The sequence below is a fragment of the Channa argus genome, chromosome 4 (assembly GCF_033026475.1).
Source record: "Channa argus isolate prfri chromosome 4, Channa argus male v1.0, whole genome shotgun sequence".
Lineage (NCBI taxonomy): Eukaryota > Metazoa > Chordata > Actinopteri > Anabantiformes > Channidae > Channa > Channa argus.
The window spans coordinates 24,543,353-24,570,244 of NC_090200.1; the positions used below are offsets into that span (position 1 = coordinate 24,543,353).

General features: G+C 37.7%; 2 protein-coding genes and 1 long non-coding RNA gene across 5 annotated transcripts in view; 1 reads left to right on the forward strand and 2 right to left on the reverse strand.

The window, feature by feature from the left end:
• syt19 (synaptotagmin XIX) lies at window positions 1-16,127 on the reverse strand. 3 transcript variants are annotated; one of them, XM_067500811.1, is made up of 9 exons: window positions 10,440-11,964; window positions 9,476-9,710; window positions 9,279-9,352; window positions 7,998-8,117; window positions 7,112-7,219; window positions 6,805-6,954; window positions 6,582-6,698; window positions 3,815-3,926; window positions 1-3,727 (listed from the first exon to the last, which is right to left on the reverse strand). In XM_067500811.1, exons 2-9 carry the CDS (start codon window positions 9,669-9,671, stop codon window positions 3,420-3,422), a joined length of 1,185 nt encoding a protein of 394 aa, XP_067356912.1. In that variant the 5' UTR covers window positions 9,672-9,710; window positions 10,440-11,964; the 3' UTR covers window positions 1-3,419. The 3 variants fall into 3 exon arrangements, 2 of the variants coding, with proteins under 2 accessions (XP_067356912.1, XP_067356911.1); XM_067500810.1 differs by having other exon boundaries at window positions 2-3,727; window positions 7,112-7,291; XR_010914134.1 differs by lacking the exons at window positions 1-3,727; window positions 3,815-3,926; window positions 6,582-6,698; ... (2 more) ...; window positions 7,998-8,117; window positions 9,279-9,352 and adding exons at window positions 12,364-12,474; window positions 12,754-12,927; window positions 14,840-15,027; window positions 15,353-15,404; window positions 15,624-16,127 and having other exon boundaries at window positions 9,495-9,710; window positions 10,440-12,076.
• Window positions 15,943-26,892, forward strand: part of LOC137125401 (uncharacterized) — a 15,918-nt gene continuing 4,968 nt past the window's right edge. Inside the window, exon 1 of the long non-coding RNA XR_010914135.1 lies at window positions 15,943-16,022. This is a non-coding gene — a long non-coding RNA (uncharacterized lncRNA). The remainder of the gene's footprint in view (window positions 16,023-26,892) is intronic.
• calb2a (calbindin 2a) overlaps window positions 23,888-26,892 on the reverse strand; it is a 17,186-nt gene continuing 14,181 nt past the window's right edge. Inside the window, exons 10-11 of the mRNA XM_067500814.1 lie at window positions 25,503-25,574; window positions 23,888-24,688 (exon numbers count right to left, since the gene is read on the reverse strand). Coding sequence (XP_067356915.1) covers window positions 24,572-24,688; window positions 25,503-25,574 — 189 coding nt within the window. The 3' untranslated portion in view covers window positions 23,888-24,571. The remainder of the gene's footprint in view (window positions 24,689-25,502; window positions 25,575-26,892) is intronic.

The following is a 26,892-nucleotide window of genomic DNA, read 5'->3' on the forward strand; positions in this document are numbered from 1 at the left end:
GTTTCACACCCTAGTCTTATTTTATAGTCTAGTCTTTGTAGTATTTATTTTGGTTAACTATCTATCACTCCCGTTGTCGACATTCGTTTTATTCTAGCATTTGTTTTAAGTTTACTGCCCTAGTGTTCAGACAAGTGGATAGTTTTTGTGTTGGTCTGTTACCTTCCGTGAGCCTGTTTTCTTTGTACCCTCCTGCTAAGAGCGATTGCTGTTTTGTCATTAGTTTCTCGTCAATAAAAGCCTTTTGTTAGTTCAATCCCTCGCACAGTCTCCTCACTTGGGTCCAGTAATTCTGTTCACACATCATGTAGCATGTTATTGAAAATAAGATTACATGCTTTAACGATTAGAGATTGTGCAGTAAAAGCTTGTTAACTTAATTTTGCTTGTATATTATATGCTGTATGTTTGTCTATTTCTCTCCTTCTTTTATTCACTTCTTGTATAACAGCTACTACATTGAACTAATAATATAATCACATACTCCCTAGAGAGGGGAGAGAGTACAACCAAAAGTAACATTTGCAGTATGACTGAACAGAGCTATTACAAATGTACACAATTGTGTACTTGTCACAGAAGGCGCACGTTAGATAACTGAGTATTTATGTAAGTATTAATGGCTGGAATTCAACAGGTTTACTACAGCCTTCAAATTAGAGTTTAGAAAAAAGTTTATATATGTTTCATTTAACTTTTTATTGTGGTTATTGCTACAAAAATATAAAAATGCAGCCCGGAGGTCACATCCAGAGGCTAATGCTGATGACTCTTAAAAAAATATATACAATTTTAGTATACTAATAAAAATTCAAAATAACATTTATCTATTGCTCTGAATTCACTTAAATGTAAAACAGATATGATGTACCATCTTCTGCTGCAACTGGAGATAAGGGATGATGATGTCCTTCAGCTGGCAGGTACATAGGGGATGGTGTACCTGAGGGGGCAGACAGCGGGGGACTGAGAGGTAAGAGCTGTGTGGACAGGTAGAAGCTCGGATCAACATTCTACACAGGGCCTAGGAAGTTCTTGTTGGGTCAGTGTCTTTGGCCAACTGTTGCTACTGGTCTCTTGTGGCCTGCGCTTGGGGCTCAATCCTTGCAGCAGTCCTCCACCTGCTCAATGACATCAGACATCTCCTGAGCCTTCAGCACAAAGGCCTTGGTGGTGTTCCTCAACTGATGGCTTTAATGGCTAAAATATATGGGCCCTTTATATATACAGTGCATCTAAAAAGTACTTTTCCAGATTTTGTTGTGATACAGCCTTATTTCATATTGGATAAAGTGCATTATTTTCCTCAAAATTATATAAACATGAAAGAAGTTTGTTAGAAATCTTTGCAAATTTAAGAATTTAAAAATCCTGTGAATAACTATTCATATCCTTTGCGATGACACTCAAAATTTAGCTCTGATGGATCCTGTTTCCACTGATCTTCTTTGAGATAGTTCTACAGCTTAACTGGGGTCCACCTGTGGAAAATTCAGTTTATTGGACTTGATTTGGAAAAGCACACACATCTATATAAGGTCCAACAGTGAACAGTGCATGTCAGAGCCCAAACCAAGACATGAAGTCCAAGACCTCTGATACAGATCTGAGGAAAGCTACAGAAAAAGCATTGAAGGTCCCAATGAGCACAGATGACTCCATCTGTAAATGGAAGAAGTTTGGAACCGCCAGGACTTTGGCCTGAATGTCAAGTCATGTCTGGAGAAAAACAGCCACCACTCACCACCTGGCCAGTACCATCCCTACAGTAAAGCATGGTGGTGGCAGCATCATGCTTTGGGGGTATGTTTCAGGAATTGGCAGACTAGACAGGATAGAGGGAAAGATGAATGCAGCAATGTACAGAGACATCCTTGATGAAAACCTGTTCCGGAGCACTCTGGACCTCAGACTGGTGCGATGGTTAATCTTTCAACAGGACAATGACCCCAAGCACACAGCCAGGCTATCAAAGGAGTGGCTACAGGACAACTCAATGAATGTCCTTGAGTGGCCCAGACTGAACCCGAATGAACATCTCTGTAGAGCTTTAGCTGTGCCCCAAAGCTCCCCATCCAACCTGATGGAGCTTGAGAGGTACTGCAAAAAAGAATGGAGAAAATGCCCAAAAATAGGTGTGCCAAGCTTGTACTATCATTCCTAAAAAGACTTGAGGCTGTAATTGGTGTTACAGGTGCATCAACAAAGTATTGAGCAAAGGCGATGAATACTTATTTACATGCGAGTTTTTATTTATTTTTTATAAATTTGCAAAGATTTCAAACTAGCTTTTTAACTTTGTCATAATGGGGTATTGTTTGTAGAATTTTGAGGAGAATAATGAATTTGACCTATTTTGAAATAAGTGTGTAGCATAACAAAATGCAGGAAAAATATAAGTGCTGGGAATACTCTCTGGATAGACTGTATTATGTCTTTAAAACTGTAACTGTTACCCACCACTGCTGAAATTCACATGCATTTGGCAGGTCAGTAAGTGATAATTTCAAGTCCTGCTAGCAAAAGATTGCATTTATGAATAGAAGAATGATCAGCGATTGTTTTGTAAATGATCACAAAACTGATCTCTACATAAATTAAACCTAACCTGAACATTTTAGATCCCTGCAGAAACCTTTTTTAAGTGCACATGTAGAACAAATCTGGACTAGACTTGTGGATTTAGGTTATCAAGTTCAGGAGTTGAAAATCTTTTTCAGTCAGATTTAGGCACAGAGAAATCAATTTCTTAGAGAATTAGTTGTATTAAAATTTGAAGCAAGTACTTACTTCTTCAAATTAAGTAAATAGTTTAGAAGTAGTACTTCTGATTGCAATGTAGTACTTTTTTAAATTGCTTGCACTCTAACTTTAGTACTGAGTTTATACACTTCTGTCATCTCTGCACACAGGGTTGCATCTCAGAGACTATGACACAGATAGCTCTGATTTACAATATGAACACTACTGATTTCCTTCTTGAAGTATTAAGCAACAAAAAAAGTTTTGGTAAACAAGACGTAAAGGTTTTCGTATAGGTATGGACAGGTGTGAAGCCATGAATGTTTACAGATCTAATGGACAGCAGAAAATTAATATGAACTCTTCTGTACATGAGACTCTACTGTGGTCTTCATGAGAAAAACGGTATGAAAATGTCTGGATGCCAGGGGCCCTTTAAATATTAGATTTGGAGCTAAAGAGAGAGAGAAGTGATGTGAGTTACAAGGCCACTGCATGACCTCAGGTTTCACTTCTGACTGGACAAGTAATTTTATTTGAATTATCCACTGTGGAGTCCGTGGGAGAAGAGTCCAAGTTTAACATGCAGGTATAGAGAGATCCCTCAAAGCCTGATAAACACTTTTAGCTAAATGCAAGGAGGTGCGCGCATCCAAGAAGTGCAGGACGGCTGTAAGTCAGATCAGCAGGCCATGCCATTTCGCTATTGGCTGGCGAACTGAGTGCATCATCAAGCTCCAGTGCTCGTCTTCCACAGTCTTCTCTTTCCCCACAGTCATCTGTCCTATCAGATATTTGGTTGATTTCTTAGTTGAGCGAGTCTCATACACAGAAACCAAAATTTTACACTGCTCCAAAGGAAGCTCTGGTAGGGAGAAGATGAAGACCTCGTTGAAGACTGTCACCAGGCACCGGGCCACTGCAGCAGTTTTTTGGTGCCTCAGTTTACAGTTGTTACACTGCACACTGATCCTGGCATATAGAGCTGTATAACAGTCAAAATGTATTAACAACTGGATGATATACTGTATTGGTTTAATGGCTGGTGGATTTAGTTTTGTGTGGTGTCTACCTGTATTAGAGGATATCTCATTGAGGGCCGTTCTGATCTTTAGCAGACCAACCTCAAGCCTCTGAGAAGTGGGGAGAAACTTCAATGATAGAAGCACTTCTCCTACAAGATCCTGTGGAGAAAGTGGGTGTTAAAGATTTAATCCAATTGATGACTTGTATAGAATCTGGTGAAACATTCTATACAAGTCATAGAAATTGGGTGAAACTTGGTGACATCACTGCAGACCCATTATTTATCAACATTCAGCAAGAACTACACATTTACATTTAGTCATTTAGCAGATTCTTTTATCCAAAGCGACTTACAAGTGAGGTACAAGGCAAAAATCTAAGTCAAGGGGAAATCAAAGCAAAGTCCTATGAGAAAAGTGTTCACAATTCACGAGATGCAAGTGCGAGAGAGCAGACAGGAATTTTTTTTTTTTAAAGAGATTTAAGTGCATAGGAAATGCAGAAGAGTTCTGTTTTCAGCAGTTTTTCCAATATTGGGAGAGAGTCTGCTGAGCGTGCAGAGTTTGGTAGCTCGTCCCACCATCGTGGGATCATTGTGCTAAAAAGTTTTGCTTGGTGTCACACACAAGTACATAAATACAGTTCAGTTAAAAGGCCGATCCCTTAAGTATTTTGAAAGAATATTATAAAGAACGTGTTTTTTTTTAATCAATACAAAAATGAATGCACTGCCAGTTAGTAAAAATGTCCACCATCAGTATCAAAAGTGAATGTATAAAAAGAAAATTATAGTAAGATAATAAAAAATTCAAAATCAGTGCAAGTGTTTGCATCCCCGTTGATAAACCTTCTAGCTAATTATTAGGCAGGGCTGTTTCACTGCCTTTTGGTGCTCTAGGCCAGAAGGCATAAAATAAATAGTTTGTTTAAAACTAAATGTTTATATATTTCTTTGATAATTCAGTGTGACAACTAGCCCAGAGAGTGTAACCATTTGACCCTTATGGGGCAGGTTGTCATAAGTGCAGACTTAACTAAATGGTTAGACTTAAATGGTCAAAACTCGCTTTGAATCTGGACATGAATGAAACTTTATCCAAATATATTAGATTTCTGCAGAAAGCTTACTTATGCACTTATGGTACATGCACAACACATCTGGACTAGACTTGTACATCCATGTTTTCCACACGGTAACAACATACTTAAAAGAAATTCAGTAACTCAGATTAATGCCTAGATGAATCACTTTTTTGCTGCAGTACTGGTACTTTTTTGGTACATTTTAGAGCATATGGTAGGCTACTTGTTGTGGAGTTCTTCTTTATGAAAGTAGACTACTTACACTTTATTCGACTGTTGATTTTGTGTGCACCTTTCTGTATAAGCCTGCTTTTGAAAAGCTTATTACAATTTCTGAGAAAACCAGTGAAAACAGAAGTTATCTTACACTATCTTTCTGAATGAGCTTACAGTAGCTTCCTGATGTCTTTTGTCTACTACTTACTGTATACTGTGACAGCTGTCTGAGCCTCCTTTACTGGGAGCTGTGGTTTACCTGCTGCTCAGCTCATCCTCTGATGGAGGAACACCTACACTGAAATGTTTTTTTAACTTAAAATATTGAAAGTAAAGGAGATATTAATGTAAATTGAGTCAGCATTAGTGTTTAGTGATGTTCAACTAGGAACACAATAAGTGGGTGGGCAGAGCCACTGTACCGAACCAAGCTGTGGAGGGAGGGAGAAGGCAAAGCAGACAAACAGTTGGGCCGCATGACAATCTGCACATTTGTAGTCTCTTCCTCTCACTCTTTCATTTGACCTTTTAAAAAATACTGACCCTCCCTACATTTCTTACATCAATGTCTTGTAATGAACTGTTCTTTGGCTGCCTTCAGCCCCATCCTGCCCTTAAAACATCTCTCCCTGCTGCAGGTACCGGTCATTCTCATACATGAGCCTGCTTGATTGCTGCTGCAGCTGTATGATGTGTGTAATGCCAGGCGGTGTATTTGGAAAGAAAATGTGCATAGTTTACATTACACAGATAGTAAAGTCTTCTCCTAAACATAACTCAAACTAAAATTATTAAAAAACAATTTTAGCATCTCTCCAGCTGATGTTGCCTTGCGCGACCATCTATATGGCCTTTGCCTATGCCTAAGTGGGTAGATCTCCAGGGGCAGTTGCAAGGAGTTTGCTGAGAGCAAAGAAACAATGGAATCGGCAAAACAACTTTTAGAAGACATCAAAATAAAATTGGTAAACCTTCAAGAAGCTGGAGAACAATCTCTAATTTCAAACAAGGGAAATGTGAAATCCATAATCTAGCAGTTAATAAAAACAATGTCACACTAAGACCCTCCAAGAAGTAGAAGACCAAGAAAGGTAATAAAGGCAAAGTGAAGACATGAAAACTATTGGAGAACATTTCATAAAGTTGTATGAAAACTTTTGATCCCCAGGTGCTCCTATCCATATGTCAAAAAAATAAAAATAAAATTATTTCTTTCTTCTATGATTTTTAGCTTTGTTAATTACAATGTCAGAACCCAAAAACACAAATATTATAAATGGGCTATGAGTTTTTTGTTTTTTAAATTGAATTTAAATTAATATTAATTTATTTTTTAATTCTTAGTAACATACTATATATAATCATTAAAGTGCACATGTAATAATGGAATTCCTTAATTCACCCCATTTTAAAAATGAGAACAACTACATGACTTCTCGTGTGTGTGTGTAAATGGCTCAGACCCTTGTTTCTGAGGTGTTGTGTGAGTGTGTCCATGTCTTCCTTTACATTACCTTCTGGGGTATCTGCAGATTCTCATGTAGCTCCACAGGGTAGTTGTTGAGGTGCCCTAGAGAAAATTTCACCTCTCCTAACACTGTGTGTCTGGAGAATTTATCAAAGTCCCTCACCTGAGGGGCACATAAAGATATGAATTTTCTTATTAAAATTAATTTATATTTTACAAAAATTTAATAGGTACTGAGAATAAGAGTATGTGTTTATGTACTGCAGGACCTCCATTCTGATTCTGATCTGATGAAGTTCCTTAAGATCTTTCAGAACACAGCTGAATTGGTCTCCAAATAAAGGATTACAGCTGCCTTTCACAATGCGAGTTTGCCACTCATGCAGTACTGTCCACAGAGAAGGTGCTGTACCTTCAGCCTAAGAGAAGCACACTAATGCCTTTAAAAACCTTTATACAATACAGACACAATGCACCAAGTTTGAACACAGGACAGTGGTCACACATTTTACATAAGTGACAAAAAAACCCACTGATGACACATGCAATGTATGTACGGTACTTTGATAAAATTACCTCCTTACAACTCTCCACTCCCAGTCCCTCTAATCCTTCCCTCATAAGTCGTAGCTTGACAAATAGCTGGAGGCTGCGGGTCTGGCTGTTTTTCAGAAGCCCCTCCACCTGCAAGATGGTGACCACCAAACGGGACTGCAGCTGGTCATAGTAGACACTAAAACCTAGGGACCCACTGACCTAGTACAAGACTGTGTGTTAGTGAAGACAATAAAAACAACTAATGCTGATGTAGACGGTGCTTTAAATGTATAGTGTGTATTCACTTTCAATGATTTGTCTCTTTGGATCTGTTTGGAGAATTTTAAATATTGTAGTTATAGTAATAACAATCAGACACAACATTTAACCTGGTGGTCTTAATAATGTCATAGGTGACAAGGGTCACTCTGCACAGTCTGCAGCTATACACAGCTCCCATACACAGCAGAATGTGACACACAGTGTGCAGAGGTAGTAGAAGTAAACTAATACTCAACTAACTACTAACTCAACTATTGGTCCAAAAAAATCCACTTCGAATCTTTTAATCAATTAAAAGTAAGCAGATTATGTACATTTTACTTAAAGTACAAAAGTAAATACATAATGATACATCTGCACTTATTGGTTTATTATATTTTTATATTAAAACCACCAGGTGTTATTAATGTTGTGATTGATCAGTGTATAATTTCAGAATTTCAGGGTTTTTTTCAGGTTCATGACATCCCCACCAGCCTCAACTGTACTTTCTGTTAAGTGCTAAGTAATGTAATGTAAATCTGGTAGATATTACCTGCTGTCGGTGCTCTGTATCATAGAATTTCATTTTTGCAGAAGCGTTTAGATGAGGGGATAAAAGAAAAATTGAGCTTCAAGACTGTGACAACACTATGTTTGTTACCTTTTTAATGTCCGCTTGCTCTCCCATGTCCCTGTCTTTCTGGTCATGCTCTGCGGAGGGACATGAGGGCTGAGAGAGACAGCGACTCAGCCTGCGGACCTCTTTGCTGACATCCTTCACCTGGAGGCACACGTGTGTCATTTGTTTCAGTAACATTTTCATTACTAGCTACAGCACCTCCAGCTTTGTTTGCCTACTTTCCTTTGTTTAAACAAGCACACTCACTTGACTTCATCTACATAGACAATATTGCGTGTTTGGTGCATCAGCACATAGTGCAGGTTCTGAACAAAACAACAAGAGACACTTTGGAATATAATGTAATGTTTTACAATCAACATCAATCAAATAAATATGGAAAAACAATATTTATTCTAAGATTGAATGAGAGGTGTTAGTGGGTCCTAGAGATGGCGGCATTAGTAAATGATGTCCACTCTTTTGCATAGTTTTATCTTATCTCAGTTTTTCCTTTACAGTACAGTACTATTGTTCACTCCAAATAGAGAAACTGTTTTAAAATCCAACTTAGTGTTTGGTCAATTGTTGGCTCCCAGTTTATATCTACATTTCCCCTGATTATAGGACCTTACAATGCCCTTACAGTGTCAGCTTGTTGCCAAAAACTGTATACAAGGCAAGTAATGCATTGCAAATAATGACCTAAATAACAAGGCGGTTAAGGCATGTAAAGAGATATGTACCTGCAGATGTTTATATATATTTAAATGTTATACATTTGGATGTCACCGGCTCATAATGAGCTGCTGAATGATATAAACAAAATCTGGAGGGTATATTGTGCAATTTGTTTAAAGTGCAATTTATCAGTTAGTATTTCAGTCAGTTCAGGTAATTAAGGTTTTCTTCCCTGATAGATGCATCTGTTAATATTTGTGGGCTGTGTTCTAAATATTGACTGAACGACATCAGTTATGTTGCCAAAAATGGCTACGCTCCAGTTGTTATCGAACTAAAGTCACATTATGCATGATACAACCACAAACTAAATTTTTATCAAAAACTGTTCAATATGTATTCTAATGCTAATTCTAATATGCTAATATATATATTATATATATATATATATATATAGATAGATAGATAGATAGATAGATAGATAGATAGATAGATATATATAGAGATATAGATATATATAGATATAGATATAGAGAGAGATAGAGAGAGATAGAGAGAGATAGATAGAGATAGATAGAGATAGATAGAGATAGATAGAGATAGATAGAGATAGATAGAGATATATTAACTCTAGTTTCTTACCTTTGTACTTGGAGCTCCTGAGTAGTTACTTTCTGCTTTTGACTTTTCATCTGAGTACAGCAGATCATTGTTTACTACAAAACAGCAAAAATCAGACATATCTGTGAATCTGATGATTACATACAGTCCCCAGCCAAACACTAAACGCCATTAATATTTGCATTGCTGTTTAGTGTTGTATTTTAATTCTTACTCACATGTTTCTTGCCTGGTGTATGTGGTGTTGGTCTTTGCGCAGCATCTAAAGGTCTGCCAAGCCAAGATGGCCAGGGCTAACAGTAGGAGACTGACAGAGATGCCCAGGATGCAGTATTTAACAGTGTCTGAGAATGGCATCCGCAGCTCTCCAGCTGCTGAAAGCAGCCCCGGAGGGGCTAGATGGTCCATCTGCATCAATATGATTCTGGACCTCCATGTGGATTACACATACTTCTGTAAAATAAACCATTTGAAGAACAAATGACAGCCATTTAGTAATTATAACTTTCAAACATAACTTGTACTTGTAAGCTATAACAGTATTTGGTCACTGTGAGTAGCAGGACTGAACGGTATCTTAAGGATTAGTGTCAGGTTGCAGTTTCATAATAGCATTAAATTAAATTCATTTACGGTGGTCCTAGCACTGATCCAGGACATGTCAAGTCTAAATGACAGCTGCAAAGTGGACAGATGTAAAAGCACAATCTTGTGAGCCACATTAGAAAAAGCACACTTATAATCTTTAAAATGTCCCACTGGAGAGTACACACAAGCACATGCTGGATACTTACTAACAATTGTAATGTTGGTCAGATTAAAATGTCCATAACCTGCTCATTTTAGCAACATCCAGAACATGTACTTTAATAGTGTGATTACTCCCAACTGCTCAACTGTGATATGATAATCTCCTATCAGAAATGGTTTAGTAAAATACAACTTGCTCACACTTTATGCAAATCAGACGTTGCAACGTAAAAGATGTGTTAGCAGTGGTATTTGTATTAAAAGAAAATTTGCAGAAACAATTCAGTTATTTTACAGTGTTGTGCAAAGGATTTTGAAACAATTCTGAAAAGCTGAAAATGCAAACATAGTTCACTAGTGTGCAGGCCTTTGGTTTCTATTCACCAAATAAGCTAATTCAGATTGAAATTAAGGACATGTATAAATATTTACCTGTAGTAGATAATACAAGCTCGGCTCATCTTTTTCTTCAGGAATCCAAGGGATGAGTTTTTCAAATTTCACAGAAACAAAAGAGCTCATCTGCATGTGGCACTTTATCACGTAACAGTTCCTCTTACTTCTCTCTTTCCTTCTCCTCTCTTTCTACTTCTCTCCCTCTCTCTCTATATACACACACACCCACCACATGACTTCCTCCACACCATTCTGGGCAAACTGGTTAGATTAGATTTAAATGTGACATTTCAGGGAGCTTAACATGGCCTCACTCTTTTCTTGTTCAAAAATTACCTCCGTCCGCCTGTTTGCCAAATATCTAGGTCAAAGCATTCTACAAATGATTTAAAACATCAAATCATCGTACATCAGTGGTTGAGGGGCCATGTCCGTATTCACAGGTAGGAAAAGGACTGCTACTGCACTCTTCTTTTCTTCATAACAAAAGTCAACATCTATTTTGCTTAATTAATTATTAGGTTTAATAACTGTTAAATGTACCATGCCGTATGTTCATATTATACTTGGCACATTTAACTTCATCTCTGCTTCGTTCAACTGCAGCTTTATCATATAACTGTAACCAAACCAGCTGTGGCTGCAGGTGCTGTAAAATGACAATGATAAGACTCAACACTCTTCCAACTGTAACAACACAAGGGCAATCATGATTTAAAGTTATATTTATCATAAAAGTTTTTCCTTGTCTTCACTATCACACAGACCCATCTAATCTAGATAACTAATATTTTGGGGAATTACACCTGCTGGCTGAGAGCCACATGATAAGAAGGAGGAAACCCACCTACAAATGGGCCCTTTAAAAATTAAAGCATTCTGTGGATGAAAGAGACTCAAACTCTTCTGGAGATGGAAGACACTTTTATTACTGTTTCACAACAATAATACTAACGTAAATGCTCTTAACACTAAGAACTTTAAAATAAGATTTGTATATCAAGTTAGACAGCAATGTAAACATAGTAAATAAGGGTGCAGGGAATATGGTAGTGTATCAGTTGTGTAATTTGGGTAATTTTATACTGTAAACTATATCTACACGTTTACACACCCAATTCAGTGTTCATCTATCACAGTTTGAAAGTAATTCTCAGGCCTTTCAGATGGGTGTCCTTTATCAAAGAAAAACAGTAAAGATGGATTAAAAGTAGATTATGTTCTTTGGATTTTCTGAGAGGGACCTTACCTCACCCAGCACCAAACAAGTTGCAATTTGAGGGAAAATTAACTAGCCAATATTCTTATATTCCACCAATTCAGTGGTTCCCATAAGTGTTACTGTAACTTTGAAATAATGACAAAGCAAAGGGAAACATAACAGAAGTTTGTTTGCTAGAAAGTAGTGAGACTAAGCACAGCAAATTTGTGGCGATGAATTTCAAATGTCAACCATTTTCTATTTGGTGCATTTAGCACAACCAATAAACAACACTTCAGTTCTGTTTTCACTGTATAGGTTTCAATTTTTATTCTACTCATTTCTGTGATGTTGAGGATCACCAGGGCAACATCTCCCCCGTGAAGTCCAGAAATGATCCGTGATCCTTTTCAGTAAGCCCACCAATCACAGACAAGATGGAAGAAATGCTCTCCTCTGGACTTAGTGGAGCCTGAAAAGGCATTTCTTTGTAATCATAGTTGCAACGATCTAGATTAAATGTACATCTGGACACTTGACTCAAAAGGCTTTTAAATGTGTGAAATGTAATAGAAAGTTTTCACTTCATATCATTGTGTAACAGCCCTTTGAGACTAGACTTTGTTCAATTAAAATCTCTAGAATTTTTTTTCTGATTATTGTAAACTTTATTTGTTTTTTATAGTCAGGTTTTTCAGGTTTTTGTATTCTTTAATCGCACCTTTAACTTTTTATTAGATCCCAGACTTGAACCCTTACCTCATATCCCCCCATGTCAGTTCGGACCCATCCAGGATGTATCACAATACAGAGAATCCCATCATGCTCCAGGTCTACAGCCATACATCGACTCACCATGTTTAGGGCACTCTAAGAAGGCAAGCAGAAACAACTTAAAATGCAAAATAAGGCAAAGTCTAACCCATTACAGCACAGCTTATACTAACACAACAGCAGCTGATCATAACAGATGCAGGATGATGCAACATCGTCACTCACATTTTTCCTAAAATTCACTATTTTAAAAGAGCTTTTAACATTGTTTCTATTTAACTGTGTCTTCACAGTTAATTTAGCTTGCCTGCCTTAGAGATTTGCATTTTATTAAGTGCTTCTACCCATCAAGAAGCTTCCCCATGGTAGTAATACCTTGGATATTCTATAGGGGTACCATTTAAAGGTGTCTGCTTTCTCGCCCCAGTTGAGCTCCACAGAGCCCAAAAGAGAGGACATGTTAATAACTGCTGCCCTCTGGATGCCCATACTCCTTGAGCCACCAGCTCCTCCTCTGGATGCAGCCTTCTTTAACAGGGGCAGGAAGGCCTAGAGGTGACAGAAAACAAAAACACGCCACAATTGAGGCTGATCTCAAGCTAAAAGGGCTCCATGAGGCCACAGGCTACTTTTTATTACAGCTTTTGGAAAATCTATATTTAATTGTTTAGTTCATACCTATTAATAACAGATAAGGGAATTAAAAAGAAGACAAATCTTTCTATGAAGCATTATCAGTCAGACTAAAGCACCAGTCACATTGTGGAGTCACTGTTTAAAGTTAGTGTTGCCCTCTCGTGGTAGTGCGTCGACCTCAGATAGAAAGGCCCTCAATTATCTGTATAGATTTTTCTCAAGCTATATTTAAGTTTGAATGTGATTACAGATGAACAGTGCACTGATTGTAAGATTATTTTCAAGCCATTGGATGTCTTTCAGCAGAAATTGAATTTTATTATTACCCAGAGTATAAGTCTGTTAAATTTACCCTTCACTCAAATCATATTTTACGTATAGTTTAGCTTTTATTTGAGTTGTCCTCTATTTTCTGGTCAGAATGGGGTATGAGCAGATTTTAACATTACTCATCTTAAAATTTGAAAACATGCACACATGAGCAGATTTGTGACACCATCATCTGTGTCACACAATAAAAACAGGTGAAGGTGAAGGTGAAGTACAGTTCCCTCTAAAGCTATAGTACAAAAAGGCTATTTTATTTGCTTTTGCTGTACACATGTAATATTTTATGGTGAAATGTCAATTTAGGGTTTTATGATCAAAAGACAGATGAAAAATTTATATTATGGTATTTACTGTTAGATACATTAAACAACATAGAATATAGCAGATATGGTATCAGATTAGATAAACTGTATCAATTCCAACAGTATTGATGGTTTTAAATTAAAGTAAATAAAATGTAATACTTGGTTGCAGATCCTTTGTTTGCAGTAACTGCATAAGCCTGTGTCTCACTAACATCACCAAATATTTGTTTTTCTCTTCTGATATGCTTTTGTAGGCTTTTTGTCTACGGTAAGTCTGTTCTTCAGCTGGTGAAAGGTTCATATTAGTTAAGGTTGGTCAGTGTGAGATCTTCTTCTTATTTAAACATATTTTAAAATAGCAAAACCTTATAACCGAAAATTTAATGTTGAAAGCAGAAAATGATCATGTTTTAATGCAAAAAATATGTTTTAATACTGCATATTATACCACATGGCTTTAATATATTACTCTAGAGTTATGAATCCATGGCAATAGTTTTGTTTGGCTTTGTTTTGAAATGTGAAATTAATAAATAAAACAAAAATAAACATGTGAAAACATGAGACAAAGAGGCTCTCTAACAATCTTTTTCTCCCACAGCAGGAAATCATGATTAACGTAAATTCAGGCTTCAGAGTATTTATCTTTTTCAGCACTATGTGAATGATGCAGTGAAATGTAAAGTATAAAATGCCATTCCAAAGCAAGAGGTGCAGTGGCAGGTCCCTTACCCACCGATCACTTATCCTGAGTTGTACTTACAGTATAGAAGAGCTGTGGGGCTCAGAGTGGCCTTGTGGTTACAGACACTGTCCTTCATTTGGAACAAACCATGTGTCAGCAGATATCTGCCTTTTTTTTGATCAGTGCCTGAATTTCTTCCAGCTCAGGGTGCTGCTCTGTAGTCCACCCTTTACTCTGAAGCCAACTTTTAATTAATATTTATAAAAGCAGTCTGTGCTGGTCTAAGGGCTTTTGCTACTTTTGTCCATCAAGGTCATGCTTTTGTTTTAGTTTGCAGGAATTAGAACATAAACCGCTCATGGATCCTACACCCTGTGCCTCAAGAAAAAACAATGTGGCTGGTCTTGTGGGGTGAAAACTGAAGATATCTAAACGAATACTTTCTGTCACTAAGTAGCTTATCCAAGTCAAGACAAGAAGAGCTCTGTCTATTAATAAACATTACCTTGGTGATCATTAGAGGAGCCACAGCATTGGTGTGGAAATTCTCTATCATCTTGTCTGCAGTAACTGTATTAAAGTCGGCCAACACATTGATCCCTGCATTGTTGATCAGGCAGTTCAGACCTTCGTCTTGTAGCAGCTTGGCCACCTCCTCCACACACTTCTCTATGCTCTCCTGGCTTAACACATCTGGTAGACAGACAAATCATACGGCATAAACCAATATGAAACTTATTATAAGAGAGAAATGTATGGATTTTTGAAAGAAATGAACATTTTATATATATATTATATATTGTTGAACAATGTTCACTATATATTTCATTGTTGATCAATATCTCTGAATGACTAGATGAAAAGTTATTAATTTACATTAATCACCCTATAGACCTATATGTGTCTGAGAGTTGGTGTCTTGTGTTGTGTGCACATAAAAATATATTACGCTAGGTCACATATTGTAAGATTATTTATTTGTAATAATAGTTTGTTATGCTGTTCTTCTCAGTCTTACCCAGAGTGATTATGTGGATGTTGGGATATTTTGCTGCCACTTCTTGAAGCTTCTGTAGGTCAGAAAAACCCGAGTCATGTGATTTGTAATCCAAGCTAAGATGCATTTACAGTACAATGCTACCCCCTGGTGATTTCTATCACTGTTGCTGTATCTTCGCCAGTTATCTAGGTCGATTAAACATGGTGCAGAATTTATTATCCCCCCACAAGGTTAAAGGCACCAGCACAAGTTAAGTCCTTAACTTAAGTCCTTCAGGGTTGGTGTTTACCTGTGCGCTCTCGGGGTTTCTGGCCGTGGCTATAATCTTACCCGGCGAGAAACCTCCACTCGCCAGAGTGTCGACTATCTGCAGCCCCAGCCCACGGTTGGCTCCCGTTACCAGCACAGAGCAGCAGTTTTTAAATTGCATGGCGCCACTCATCGTTACTGTATCTTGTAACAAATAAAGGACTCGGCAGTCCGGTGTGTAACCTTTTCAGGTGACTGGATATTTACCGAGCTACGTCTGCACTGGTCGCGCTACTCTTCCGGTAGGTGGGAGAGTTGCTCCACTTGACCAAACCGAGACAGAGACTTTGCGGGAAGAAGAAGATTTAACAGAGGACAGCGCCAGGACGGAGGGCGAAGACAGCGGGGAGAAAGTGATTAGGAGCGACAGTTTCTCGCGGTAATCCCGGGGACATTTAGCCTAAACCTTTTACCGAGGAGGTACAAAAAAGCTTCCGTAACAAACAGAAACATCGAGGTGTTCTGCACAAATTTGTTCCCGTACAGGAAAGAAGGACATTTCCCATGATTCATTGGTACATGTACAAAACGTAGCGCACATAGCTGGTTTCCCCATAGACTGAAGAGCTTTATATAATACTGTGCACTATGAGTTTGTAGTACTGGTTTCTTTGACTGGAGTTTTGTACTTGTTGTGTTTATTAATATTTAGGTAACTTCTACGGTTTTTTACGTACAAATACATAATAATAATAATAACAATGATAATAATAATAATAATGATAATGTTGGCTGTTTGACTTAATGAGGTACTGTAAAAATATGAACAAATTACCATATAAAGATATTACAGTACATTAAAAAAACATTTATTGGGAGTTAACTACAAGGGTCAGATATTACGTTCAAATAATAACTTGTGTTTATGTCTTTCAGAAAACTTCATTAAATAATGATACAGCCAGCACTTCACCAAGTTACCTATTACAGTAGTCTATACCTTTAGTCATTATCTACTACAGTATACATTCAATTTAAAAGCTGCATGTTGTTTTTAATATGTGAAAGTGCTTACCAGTAGTAAACCAGTAGTTTTTTTTATATGTAGCATAATAAAACTTCTTCAATTTCTTCCTTTTTTGATTATTTTACAAAATGGAAGTGCACAATCCAAAATCTAAAAGTGTTTTTTGAATACTGGTTATATAAAAGAGAGAGTGACAATTTGTTTTTGCATTCATTAAGTTTTCAAACACTAAGATGGGGCTGCAAAGATAAGGGTGACAGCACAGCCGATGGAGCTTATGCAGTCACAGCACACAGATGGTTTCCCTGGCAGCTTCCTGAGTCCAGATTTTCTTAAAGCTTCTGGTGCTTGGGAGCAGCAGATATCCCTGGTCTGCACCAGGTCAGTTAATTTGGAATTTGGCTTCTAAGCCTCCATTTACAGACACATTACTTTGGCACTGAGCACACAGTGGAAAATGATGAGTTGGTAGTGGTACAATGTGTTGTGCAGAGCTGTGCTCCCGAAGCTCCTGAGCATGTTTACTGGCTTGCCTGTGCATCCACAGCAGTGAGATATTGTCTCTTCAGACAGTTCAACTGTCAGTTAATAGCTTGGTTTGCATTTGGTGTGTTCAGTAATCAGTGCCGATTGCAGAGAGACAGTGGACACACAGAACATGGTATTTCCATTTTACTGCTTTAGATATTTTTCAGCTCAACAAAATCATATAATGAATGATAAACTGTACAGTGAAAATCCCCTACACATGTGCTTAGTGCTTAAACAGCTGCCCCAGAGCTATGTCACTCAGTTAATGACTTCCAATTACTGACAAAATAAACATTAGGTAGTCTTGCTTCCATTGTATAAAGTGGAATACGACAGGAAAGATGATTTGTGGCAAAGTCACAGGATGTGAACCTTAGATGACATGCAGTACAGCCTGATATTGTGTTCTGCATTCAGATTTAGTGTGAAGCTCCTACTATTGTTTTAGGCCAAACTCAGTCCGTATTCAACATTCAATGAAAATTACCTTAGACTAGTGAAATTCTACAATTAACTTTTCAACGTAACAATTTTTTCAACCATATCAATTTTCCTGGTTGTGGTCCATCCTTTCTTTATGTATGTGTTTGTTTCTGCTGGGAGGATAACTTAATTCAAGAAAAATCAGTAGATTGAAGATATAACTTTAATCATTACATCCTCTCTGTGGCTATGTATAATTCAATAAACATGAACCAGATTCAATCAGAAGGTTAGAAGGTTTTACTGCATCTAAAAATGGCAATATTGATCAGTCATAGTATTTCCTTCACTCCCTTAAGGATTCTCTTTCATATGTACTTCCTGGATCATACTGGCTTAGTGGCAAAAGAACTAAGTACCTACCTTATTGACCTACTTCATTGTTTTGTATTTCCAGATTTCAGAAATCAAAGGAGCTCTGTCTTATTTGGGAAGGCTAATTTGACACTGTCACTTTATCTAGGAGATTTTGGTTACTTTTATTATAAAGGGAATGTTGGGAAAATCCTTTATCTATTTGTTACAGCAACAACATGACATTATACTGCAAAAGGAGCATATAGATTCAACTTCAGATTCAACAGGTAAACATACAGAGAAGGAAAAAAGAGGGAAAGCGATAACAATGGACAAAGGTTAGACAATTATCGTTTTATGTAATCTGGTTATTGTCTGACGTTATCTGGTTATTGCCTGACATAATCTGGTTATTGTCTCATAATCTGGTTACTGTCTAACGTAATATATTTTTTTTTCCATCGTAATCAGGTTTTATGGACATAATCTGGTTATTTTACTACTTAATCTGATTATTCTGTTATATAACCTGGTTAATGTCTAGGGGCGGCTATAGCTCAGTTGGTAAAGGCAGTCTCCCACGGACCACAGGGTGAATGGTTCGATCCCCGGCCCTGAAGTGTACAAGCCCCTAACAGTACCGGTCCAAGTCCAATTGGGGAGGGCTGTGTCAGGAAGGGCATCCGGCGTAAAAACTGTGCCAAATCAACATGCGGGCAATGATCCTCTGTGGCGACCCTGAACTCACGGGATAAGCTGAAAGGAGAGTAGTAGTAGTAGATAACCTGGTTATTGTCTGATGTAACCCGGTTATTGTTTTATGTGAATCTGGTCTGATGTAATATGGTTATTGTCTGATGTAATATGGAAATTGTCGGATGTAATATGATTATTCTCCTACATGATATGGGTATTTTCAGAAATAATCTGGTTATTGTCCTACGTAATATGGTTATTGTCTGACGTAATCTGGTTGTTGTCTGACATAATATGGTTAAAATCTCATGTAATATGTTTAGGGTCTGATGTAATCTGATTATTGTCGTATGTAATCTGGGTATTGTTTTAAGTAATAGAGTTATTATCTTATGTAGTCTGGTTATTTGTTTATATAATCTGGTTATTGTCTAACTTAATCTGGTTAATGTCTGAAGTTAACTGGACTGGCAATCTGGTTTTGTTACACCACCTGGTGTTTTAAATATTGTGGTCAGTGGTCAGCATAGGACTTTTTGCAATTACATAGCCTATTACACAGCAAGCTATGATGCACTGCTTCATACACCTGTTTATCATGAGGAGCATTTATTTTTTTACTTGCTGACCTTTGACCATCGCAATATTAAAACTAGCTGGCAGTGTTAATGTTGTGGCTTATTATTTTACATCAGTGATAAGTTACCAGAAACATGAATAAATGCTCAGAGGAGAGATTGTGAATATATCAGTAGAAGGATTTTGAGGTTGGGTGTAGTGGGAGAGGATGTAGAGGATAGGGTTACACGGAGGCAGATGATTTGTTGTGGTGACCTCTGAAAGTGAGCAGCCGAAAGAAACGATTTGCATTTGTGGTTCTCCAAAGTCTGTTTTTTGTTTGTTAAATGCCTTTGTTTGAGGATTGTGATTAAGAAGTCAAAACATATTCGTGTTTTCTTTTATGACCTATAATTTGCCAGTAAATAACCCCCTTTGTCTCTCAAGAACGGGGATTGCTAACAAGTGGCTAAATATGACTACAGAGGTTGTCGGGAACATTGAGACTAAGCAGTTCACCGTCACTTGCCAGATCTGGTCACACTAAGGGAAAAGGCTTTTGTAGAAGAGGTATTTATCCAAAATCAAACTACGAAGTGGAAGTTTTGTGACGGTGACACTGAAGTCATGCAACCGTGGTGCATTTTCTTTATAGTCTAATAATAGCTTTTTATCTCTGGTGTTTTTAGGCGTCAAAAATAATAAAAAGTGTGTTCATTTGTAAAGATTACCTTGCTGAAAAAAACATGCAAGTATCAGATACGTTTATTAAAAGGTAATTCACAGAGAAAACAAATAATCCCCTTTCCCTTAACAGGAAAAGGAACAGGACCGCAATCAGTGGTTGTGCCTGTATTAACTTATATCTCTTTGCAATTGTGTGCATGTTTTGTGCTGTAACATATGTTTCTGTATGTGTGTGCATATGTTTTCAGTGTGTGAATGGGCTACACAGTAATCTAGGTTAAAAACATCAATTTTCATTCACTTATTCAATTTACATGAGCTACATTTAAAGAGGTAATAAATAAAATACCAGGGTTCATTTCATTAATGAATAAACCATGGCCGTTATCCTCTTATATTCATATTTTCTTCTTTTTTCTCCACTGCACCATGTAGACAGCTTTTGGTCCTTTGGTCCTAACATGGTGCAACAGTTTGGTTTTTCAGTCTACTCAGCTTTCCATCTGTTGTAAACACTGTTTCAGATCTGCCTGTCGTCATCACGTGGAGATAAGGCGTGGCATGTACTACCTGCACGTCAGAGAGTCCTCCGTTCCACGTGTCGAAGTGTCCTTTAACAAGACACTTAAAATAAAGTTGCTGTTTGTGTGTTTTTCCTCACCTTGTCGATTTGGATAAAAGCATCTACAAATGATTCAACTGTCATGCCAACCCAATTAGTTGTAGATTTTGTGATATTTCATTCTGGACTAAATTGGTAGACCCACCATCGACTGGCTAATATTCCTAGATCCATGTCATGACTGTAACAAACAGACATCTGGAAAGGTAATAAGTTAAATGTCATAGTAGCTTTATTGCAGAAGATTGCAACATAATAGCCTGTTTTCATCATGTTCTGTTCCATTTAGGTGGAACTACTCCTTGCCTTTACTATGATGTCTATATTGCATGTTTTAAAACATATACTAGTGGATAATGAGCAGTACTTGTAACTAAAGTATGCATTTTAACTTTTTACTTTCTTTTGAACAGAATTATAGATAAAGAACAAAGTTCATCCTGCATCTGTTTGAGAGCAGTCTGATTTCAAATGGAAAATCTACTCACAGATGGTAGCAGAAGGCAGTGCTTAGCAAAACTGCATTCAGGGACTATAGATGCTTCTTGCCTTCTGTGTTGCCTTTAGGACAAACTTCTGCACATTAAAACACACTGTTGATGGTCTTAAAAAGAATGGAGCAAGTGAGAAATCCTAATGAGTCATCTGTAGAGGTAACTGTACTGTTCCTTGCGGATGCACAATATGTAAAGATGAATAGTTTTTTCAAAATGCCTGACAAAGTAGATATATTTGGAGAGAGGCTTATCAAACAGGGCACTAAGGTATCTACAGCTGTCCAATCTCTCAGTAATGCATCTTCAGCAGAATGTTTAATTAGCTGTGAATCTTTTCAAAATCTATCAGCAGCTCCTTCTTTTAAAAATATGTGACGTTCTAAGACATTATTCCCAAACCAATGCACACACTTAAGCATTTTTTTCAAGTGCTTTCCTCTATTTGAAAGTTTGATGACAACAGCTGAATCATCTCTATACTTCACGACCAAACAGTAATTAAAGATCTGAAATTGTTGAGAGGCAGAGTACTGCATATTCTGAATGCTCACGAGGGAGAAATGTGCTGCTGTTTGCCTTTGCCAGGGATGCAGGTTGGAGAATTTCTAAAAGAGCAGATGCAAGTAGAGAATATGCATGTGGAAACTTGACCGATTTACAAATGTGCTTTGAATTAACTTGTGCGGGTTTATGGATGCTTAAAGCTAAATGGCAAAACAATTAAAGTAAGTTTCTAAATTTTCTATGTATTTTCTATGTATGTATCTATCTATGTATGTATTTTCTAGTATGCTGAATCAGAAAACCTTAATGACAAATACAAATTAAGCTCTGATGTTCACCTGCTATGCTTCCAATGCTTCACCACACTCTGCACAGAATTTTCAGTAGTTGTAGTTATCAAATAACTATAAATACCAATAAACTAATAAACTTACTAATCAAGCAGAATTTCTTGGACTTCTATGATTGGTCAGAAGGGTGAGCCTCACTCAGAACACCTTTAGAAAAAAACAGTGATGTTCAACCACACCTCTCCACATTAAGGTAAAGGTCGGAGAATATTTCTATAAAAAATATGTGAAAAAAAAACACTAACTAAAATACAACTTGCTCAGTTGTCACTCTCAGCGTTTGCTGCTTCAACTTTACTTGACACACCAATATCAGCCATTGTTGTGCTGTAGGTGTCTGTCAGCTTAATCTTTCAGGTGTGTCCAGCTTTAGTTGGATAGCAGTGGCTTGGGCTGCAATCCGGAGGCTGTGTTCACTTTGATAGGGACTATGGTTTGTCATGTAAAATAACAAAGGTAATCTGGTTATAAAAACAAACAAACAAACAAAAACAGAGCATAATGCATTTGGCCAGTGCATTAGTAAAATAACAACTCTATATATTGTCTATTAACCAATGAATAAGGTTGTAATGTTTCATGCATTTAGTCAAAAGTTGTGTGTTTACATTTTCTAAGATGGTCAAGTGCCCATCGTTGTTACTTAAGCATGGTTAAAGATTGTTCTATTTTCCTGTAATTCTTATTACATTTTCCTCACACAGCTGCATGGCATATAAAGATTTAAATGCTTCTGATTAATTGATGTGGGTTTTCACCAGCCCCACAGTGAGATGGGAGTTTGTGTGCTTGCTGTATTATTGAAATGGCTTTAAAAGCATGTCAACTCAATCACAGGAGTTTAACAAGAATACCGTGCCATGTCCTACTGCCTCAAGACTTAACATCTCAGTCCCAGGGAAAACCTCCCACCCTGGATTCACCTAGAAAACATCAAGCTTGTACTGCTTTAATTCCGCCAAAATGTCACTTAATCATCATTAGGGTTAAGATTTGTAGCTTTATTTTAATGCAGCCTTTATATAATAGGTTTTATGTAATAGGATGTGCACTCATATTTCCATTGACATTTAAAGCTTCTAAGAAAATGTCAAATCATTTTGTGTTATGCCAAATCATGTTCCCTTTTCGATTTGCTTTGGTCATTTATGAGTTACAGTGAGTAAAAATCAGGTCTGTTGAAATGTGGTTCCATAATTCATTGGATTGTCCATATTTGGACTTATTAAACTTTGAAGTTTAATCATGTGGCCACTTAAACTTTTTAAGCTTACTGTTCTGTCAGCCAAAAATTACTGCCAAAGAAACAAAACCGAGGGACTGAATGTCAGGAGGTACAATGAAAATTCATTTCTAATTTGTGTCGACTAGAACTTTAGGTCAGGTTTGTTTCGAGACCTCAAACAAAGATGAGTAAAGTAGATGAGTGCTGTTATATTATGCTGCCTCATTTCATTTGCTCGAGGAGAAAACACAGGCAATACCTCACAGTGCAGACTCAGCAATATCACTGTATTTGTTTCCCCTGTCATTTTCACTGTGCAACCGGGAAAACGACACCACGCTGTAAATGAAGCTGTCTGACACAATGCTACAAAGAAACATCTATTATTCCTATCATCTTCTTCACTACAAAGCACACAAAGTATTCATTTTGCAGGGGAAGCATTAGAAGTTGTAGTTGAAATTGTAATGCCGCCCCACACTGACAACCAACATTAGCTGAGCACAATGTTAGTGTCTAAACTTTATAGCTTTAAATCGTGCGCCATGATGTTCGCACTGTGACTGCATCCATCATTTATTTGCTTTATGCTTATGCTTGTGTTCCGAAGATGAGGGAAAAGACCACAGTGCCACACCAACACAAAAGTTTAGAATCACGTTGATATGCTGAAAGTAATAGAACCGTGAGAGACACTGCAATGATAGAAGTTAAAAAATATCCTGATTTGTAGGCAGATTTTGTAGGCAGGTAACTCTTCTTCATCAATGCATAAAACCTACTGGGTTTTGTGCTTTAATAAAATCAAATTCAAACAATAGCAAGACTGTCTTTATCTGAAGACATTTTATTAATATTTTCAGTCGACAGTTTCAGCCAAAATCAAACATTAGATGGGAATTGTACCATGGCAATGGAACAGAAGAGTTTTAATGGAAAAAGAGGTCTTCAGAACAAATAGAAGTGGAAAAATCCATAAGAGTTCTATCACAGGCTACTGTATAAATTAAATCAATTCAAACACGGCTGTCTGCAGTTTTGTTTCAATATATATATCATATCTACTGCAAAGTTGATAAAGCGAGAGATTGGAGGAGTCAATGAGGCAAGGGGAAAGGTTCAGGGTATGTTAATAGGTCAAAAGGGTGATTTCTATGGAACAAGGAGCTCAGGACTTTGGTCAGGACAAGTCAGGCACAGCATGGAAGACAGGGATGGAAATACGGTTGGCAATGCTAAAGGGCATGAAAAGGTGAAATGCTTGAGTTTTCTGATATATCATGGTTAGGGCTGAGAGGTCAGATTGAAGAGAATAAGGGCTTAAGGAGCTGTTGCGTGCTGATAGTGCACTTTTCATTCATTCTGTAACTTTTTGGGGAGCAGGACAAGTGTTTGTCCAGCACATGCACCCTTTATATGTTCGCAGGCAGCTGGAAGTCGGTGTGGTGTAGGGAAAAGCAGCGCAGGGCAGGCAGACAAAATTATGATATGTAACAAGAGAAGAGGAAGATTCACACAATTGGCTCCCTGCAGAGGACAATTTCCAGCTCGCCACGGTAGAGCTTCCCCCCATCAGACAGGCTCATGATGCTCTGCTTGTAGCCCGTCAGGTTCTTTGCGTCCACCTCCTGAACAAGAAGGATGGGATAAAGATGAGGAGATCAGCTATATGGATGAAGTAGAAACTCTATGTAGAATATTTTTTTTTACTGTAGTTTGTGAAGAGGGAGTATGCCGTCAAGGCACCGATAATGTCAAGTCCAGATTTGAGACAAAAATTATGGCATCAAATTATTGTTTCATAGGGCTACTACTGCTTAAACACTCCACAGAGTACCACTAAAGATAAAACATAGATCTCTTAAATCAGGGATGTGTTAGGCTTGAACCCAAGAGCTTGCGTTGCCAAACTGCTCATCTGAAAGCTTGGGTTCTTATCCTTGAAGGGCAGTGCACACTAGGAATTTGGCCGTTATATTAAAAGCATCTAAAATACCATGATAATGCTTCTCCATGAGGGGAAGAAGTGGGTTTACAAAGACACATCAACAGAATGAAAGATGTCAGTTATTGCTAGTAAGTTCACGAGGCGAAATTAGTAACCAATGGCCATTTTCTTTTTTGCCTTCCTGACAACTATAGTTATGTTTGTCTCCATACATGTAACAGTCCCCAAAGTCCGGTGTATCTTGTCACAATTTGGTTCAAATAGAAACATGCAGCTGTGCAACTACATGTACAAATCCTAATACCTGAGTACCTGAGTATCTCAAAGATCACATCATAAAGGTCAGATTAACTGAACCAAAGGCCAAAACATCTAATCAATACGGTATTGGGTGCCAGAAATAAAAAGCCAGGTCTAAGCCCTCAAAAAGGCAACAGTACAGTATGTCCTGGTATTTAAAATACCAACAAAATTTTACCAAGGTCTCATCTAACCTTCTTATTTGTCTGGTAAAGGTCTCGTAGCAGAGCGTCTAACTCCTGCTCATCAATGTAGCCATTTCCATCCTAAAAGAATCAACAAATATACAAGAGAAATGTTAATTTCACAAAGATGATCTGAAAACAGTGAGCAGACTAGAAATTATTAAACTGTAGCCATTAAAGCTACCACATGTAGCCTCCAAGTTTCCTGCATTTCAGCTATGTTTTCATGGTTTTTGTGCATTGCTCTGCTCCTCAACTTCATTCAATATTTTATGGCAGCCATCATGAACACATCAGCCAACTGTCCATTTATGGATGATGAATAGAAAAAGACTTCCCATTCACAACTCCGTAAAGAGGGTTAGCCGTGAAGTCAATATGGAGCCATTTTGCTAATTAATGAGTTATGTCTCACTGTAGAGTTTGGGGCCAGAAAATAATTCCAAATTGTTGGACATTTTCCCTTGGCAGGTGGCAGAAAACCATGTTCTGTTCATTTAGGCTTGGTCTCAAGATGATTTCAGAGCTGAGTGACTTGCCAATCTTAGTTTTTTTTACTTTGGAGAATGCTCTTTGATTTTTACAAAGCTGGACTGAAGTGTCCCAGATCTTGGGAATAAATAAAGTGTTGATTCTGGTTATTTTCCCTATAAGGATGAAAGACCCAGGCCTCTGCAGAGTTATGGGAAAGCGAAACAAAATAGAGTATCGGCCAGTCTTTCTAAGTTGTGTACCGTCCTGAATTTGAGACATTTTCAAGACCTTATACAGTTTGGGGCTGTGGCACTGTGAGCACTGTGAGCCATGTTAGTATTCAGCTGACCAGCCACACTTTGCCCAAAATCTCCCAGTACCAGTGGCAGCAGCTGCATGTGTTTCAGCTGCAGGGACTGAGCTCATAACAAGACGATGAAACTAATTACACATATAAATGGTGGTCCTACGTACACAGTGTGTGTCTACATGAATGGACTGCAGTGTCTCACTTATAATAGAACATATAAACCTAACCCTAACCCTTTGCCACAAGAAACCGAGTCATTTATTTCCTCAAAACTTGATTCAGCCTTCTTATACTGTATCTACCAAGAAGATGGCTTCTTCTTCCGGCTCATAAAAGCTCACAAGATGTCCCAAACAGCAAAAAAGATTTAGCAGATGCAGAGTGTTAGCTGCTCTCCCTTTCCTTGTTGTATCATATCGCTCCCTGTAGTCCCATCCCACTAATCTGCTGCTAATGTGGAAACCGTGGCCATTAACTGAACCACTGCTCAACCTGTCTCTTTATAAACACCCGGAGCTGTTTACAAAGGAACAGGTGCACCAGGCCTAATTCATTTCCCTATGGTATATAGGTTAAAAAAAACAAGACATTTGCATATTTATGATTGTGACAGAA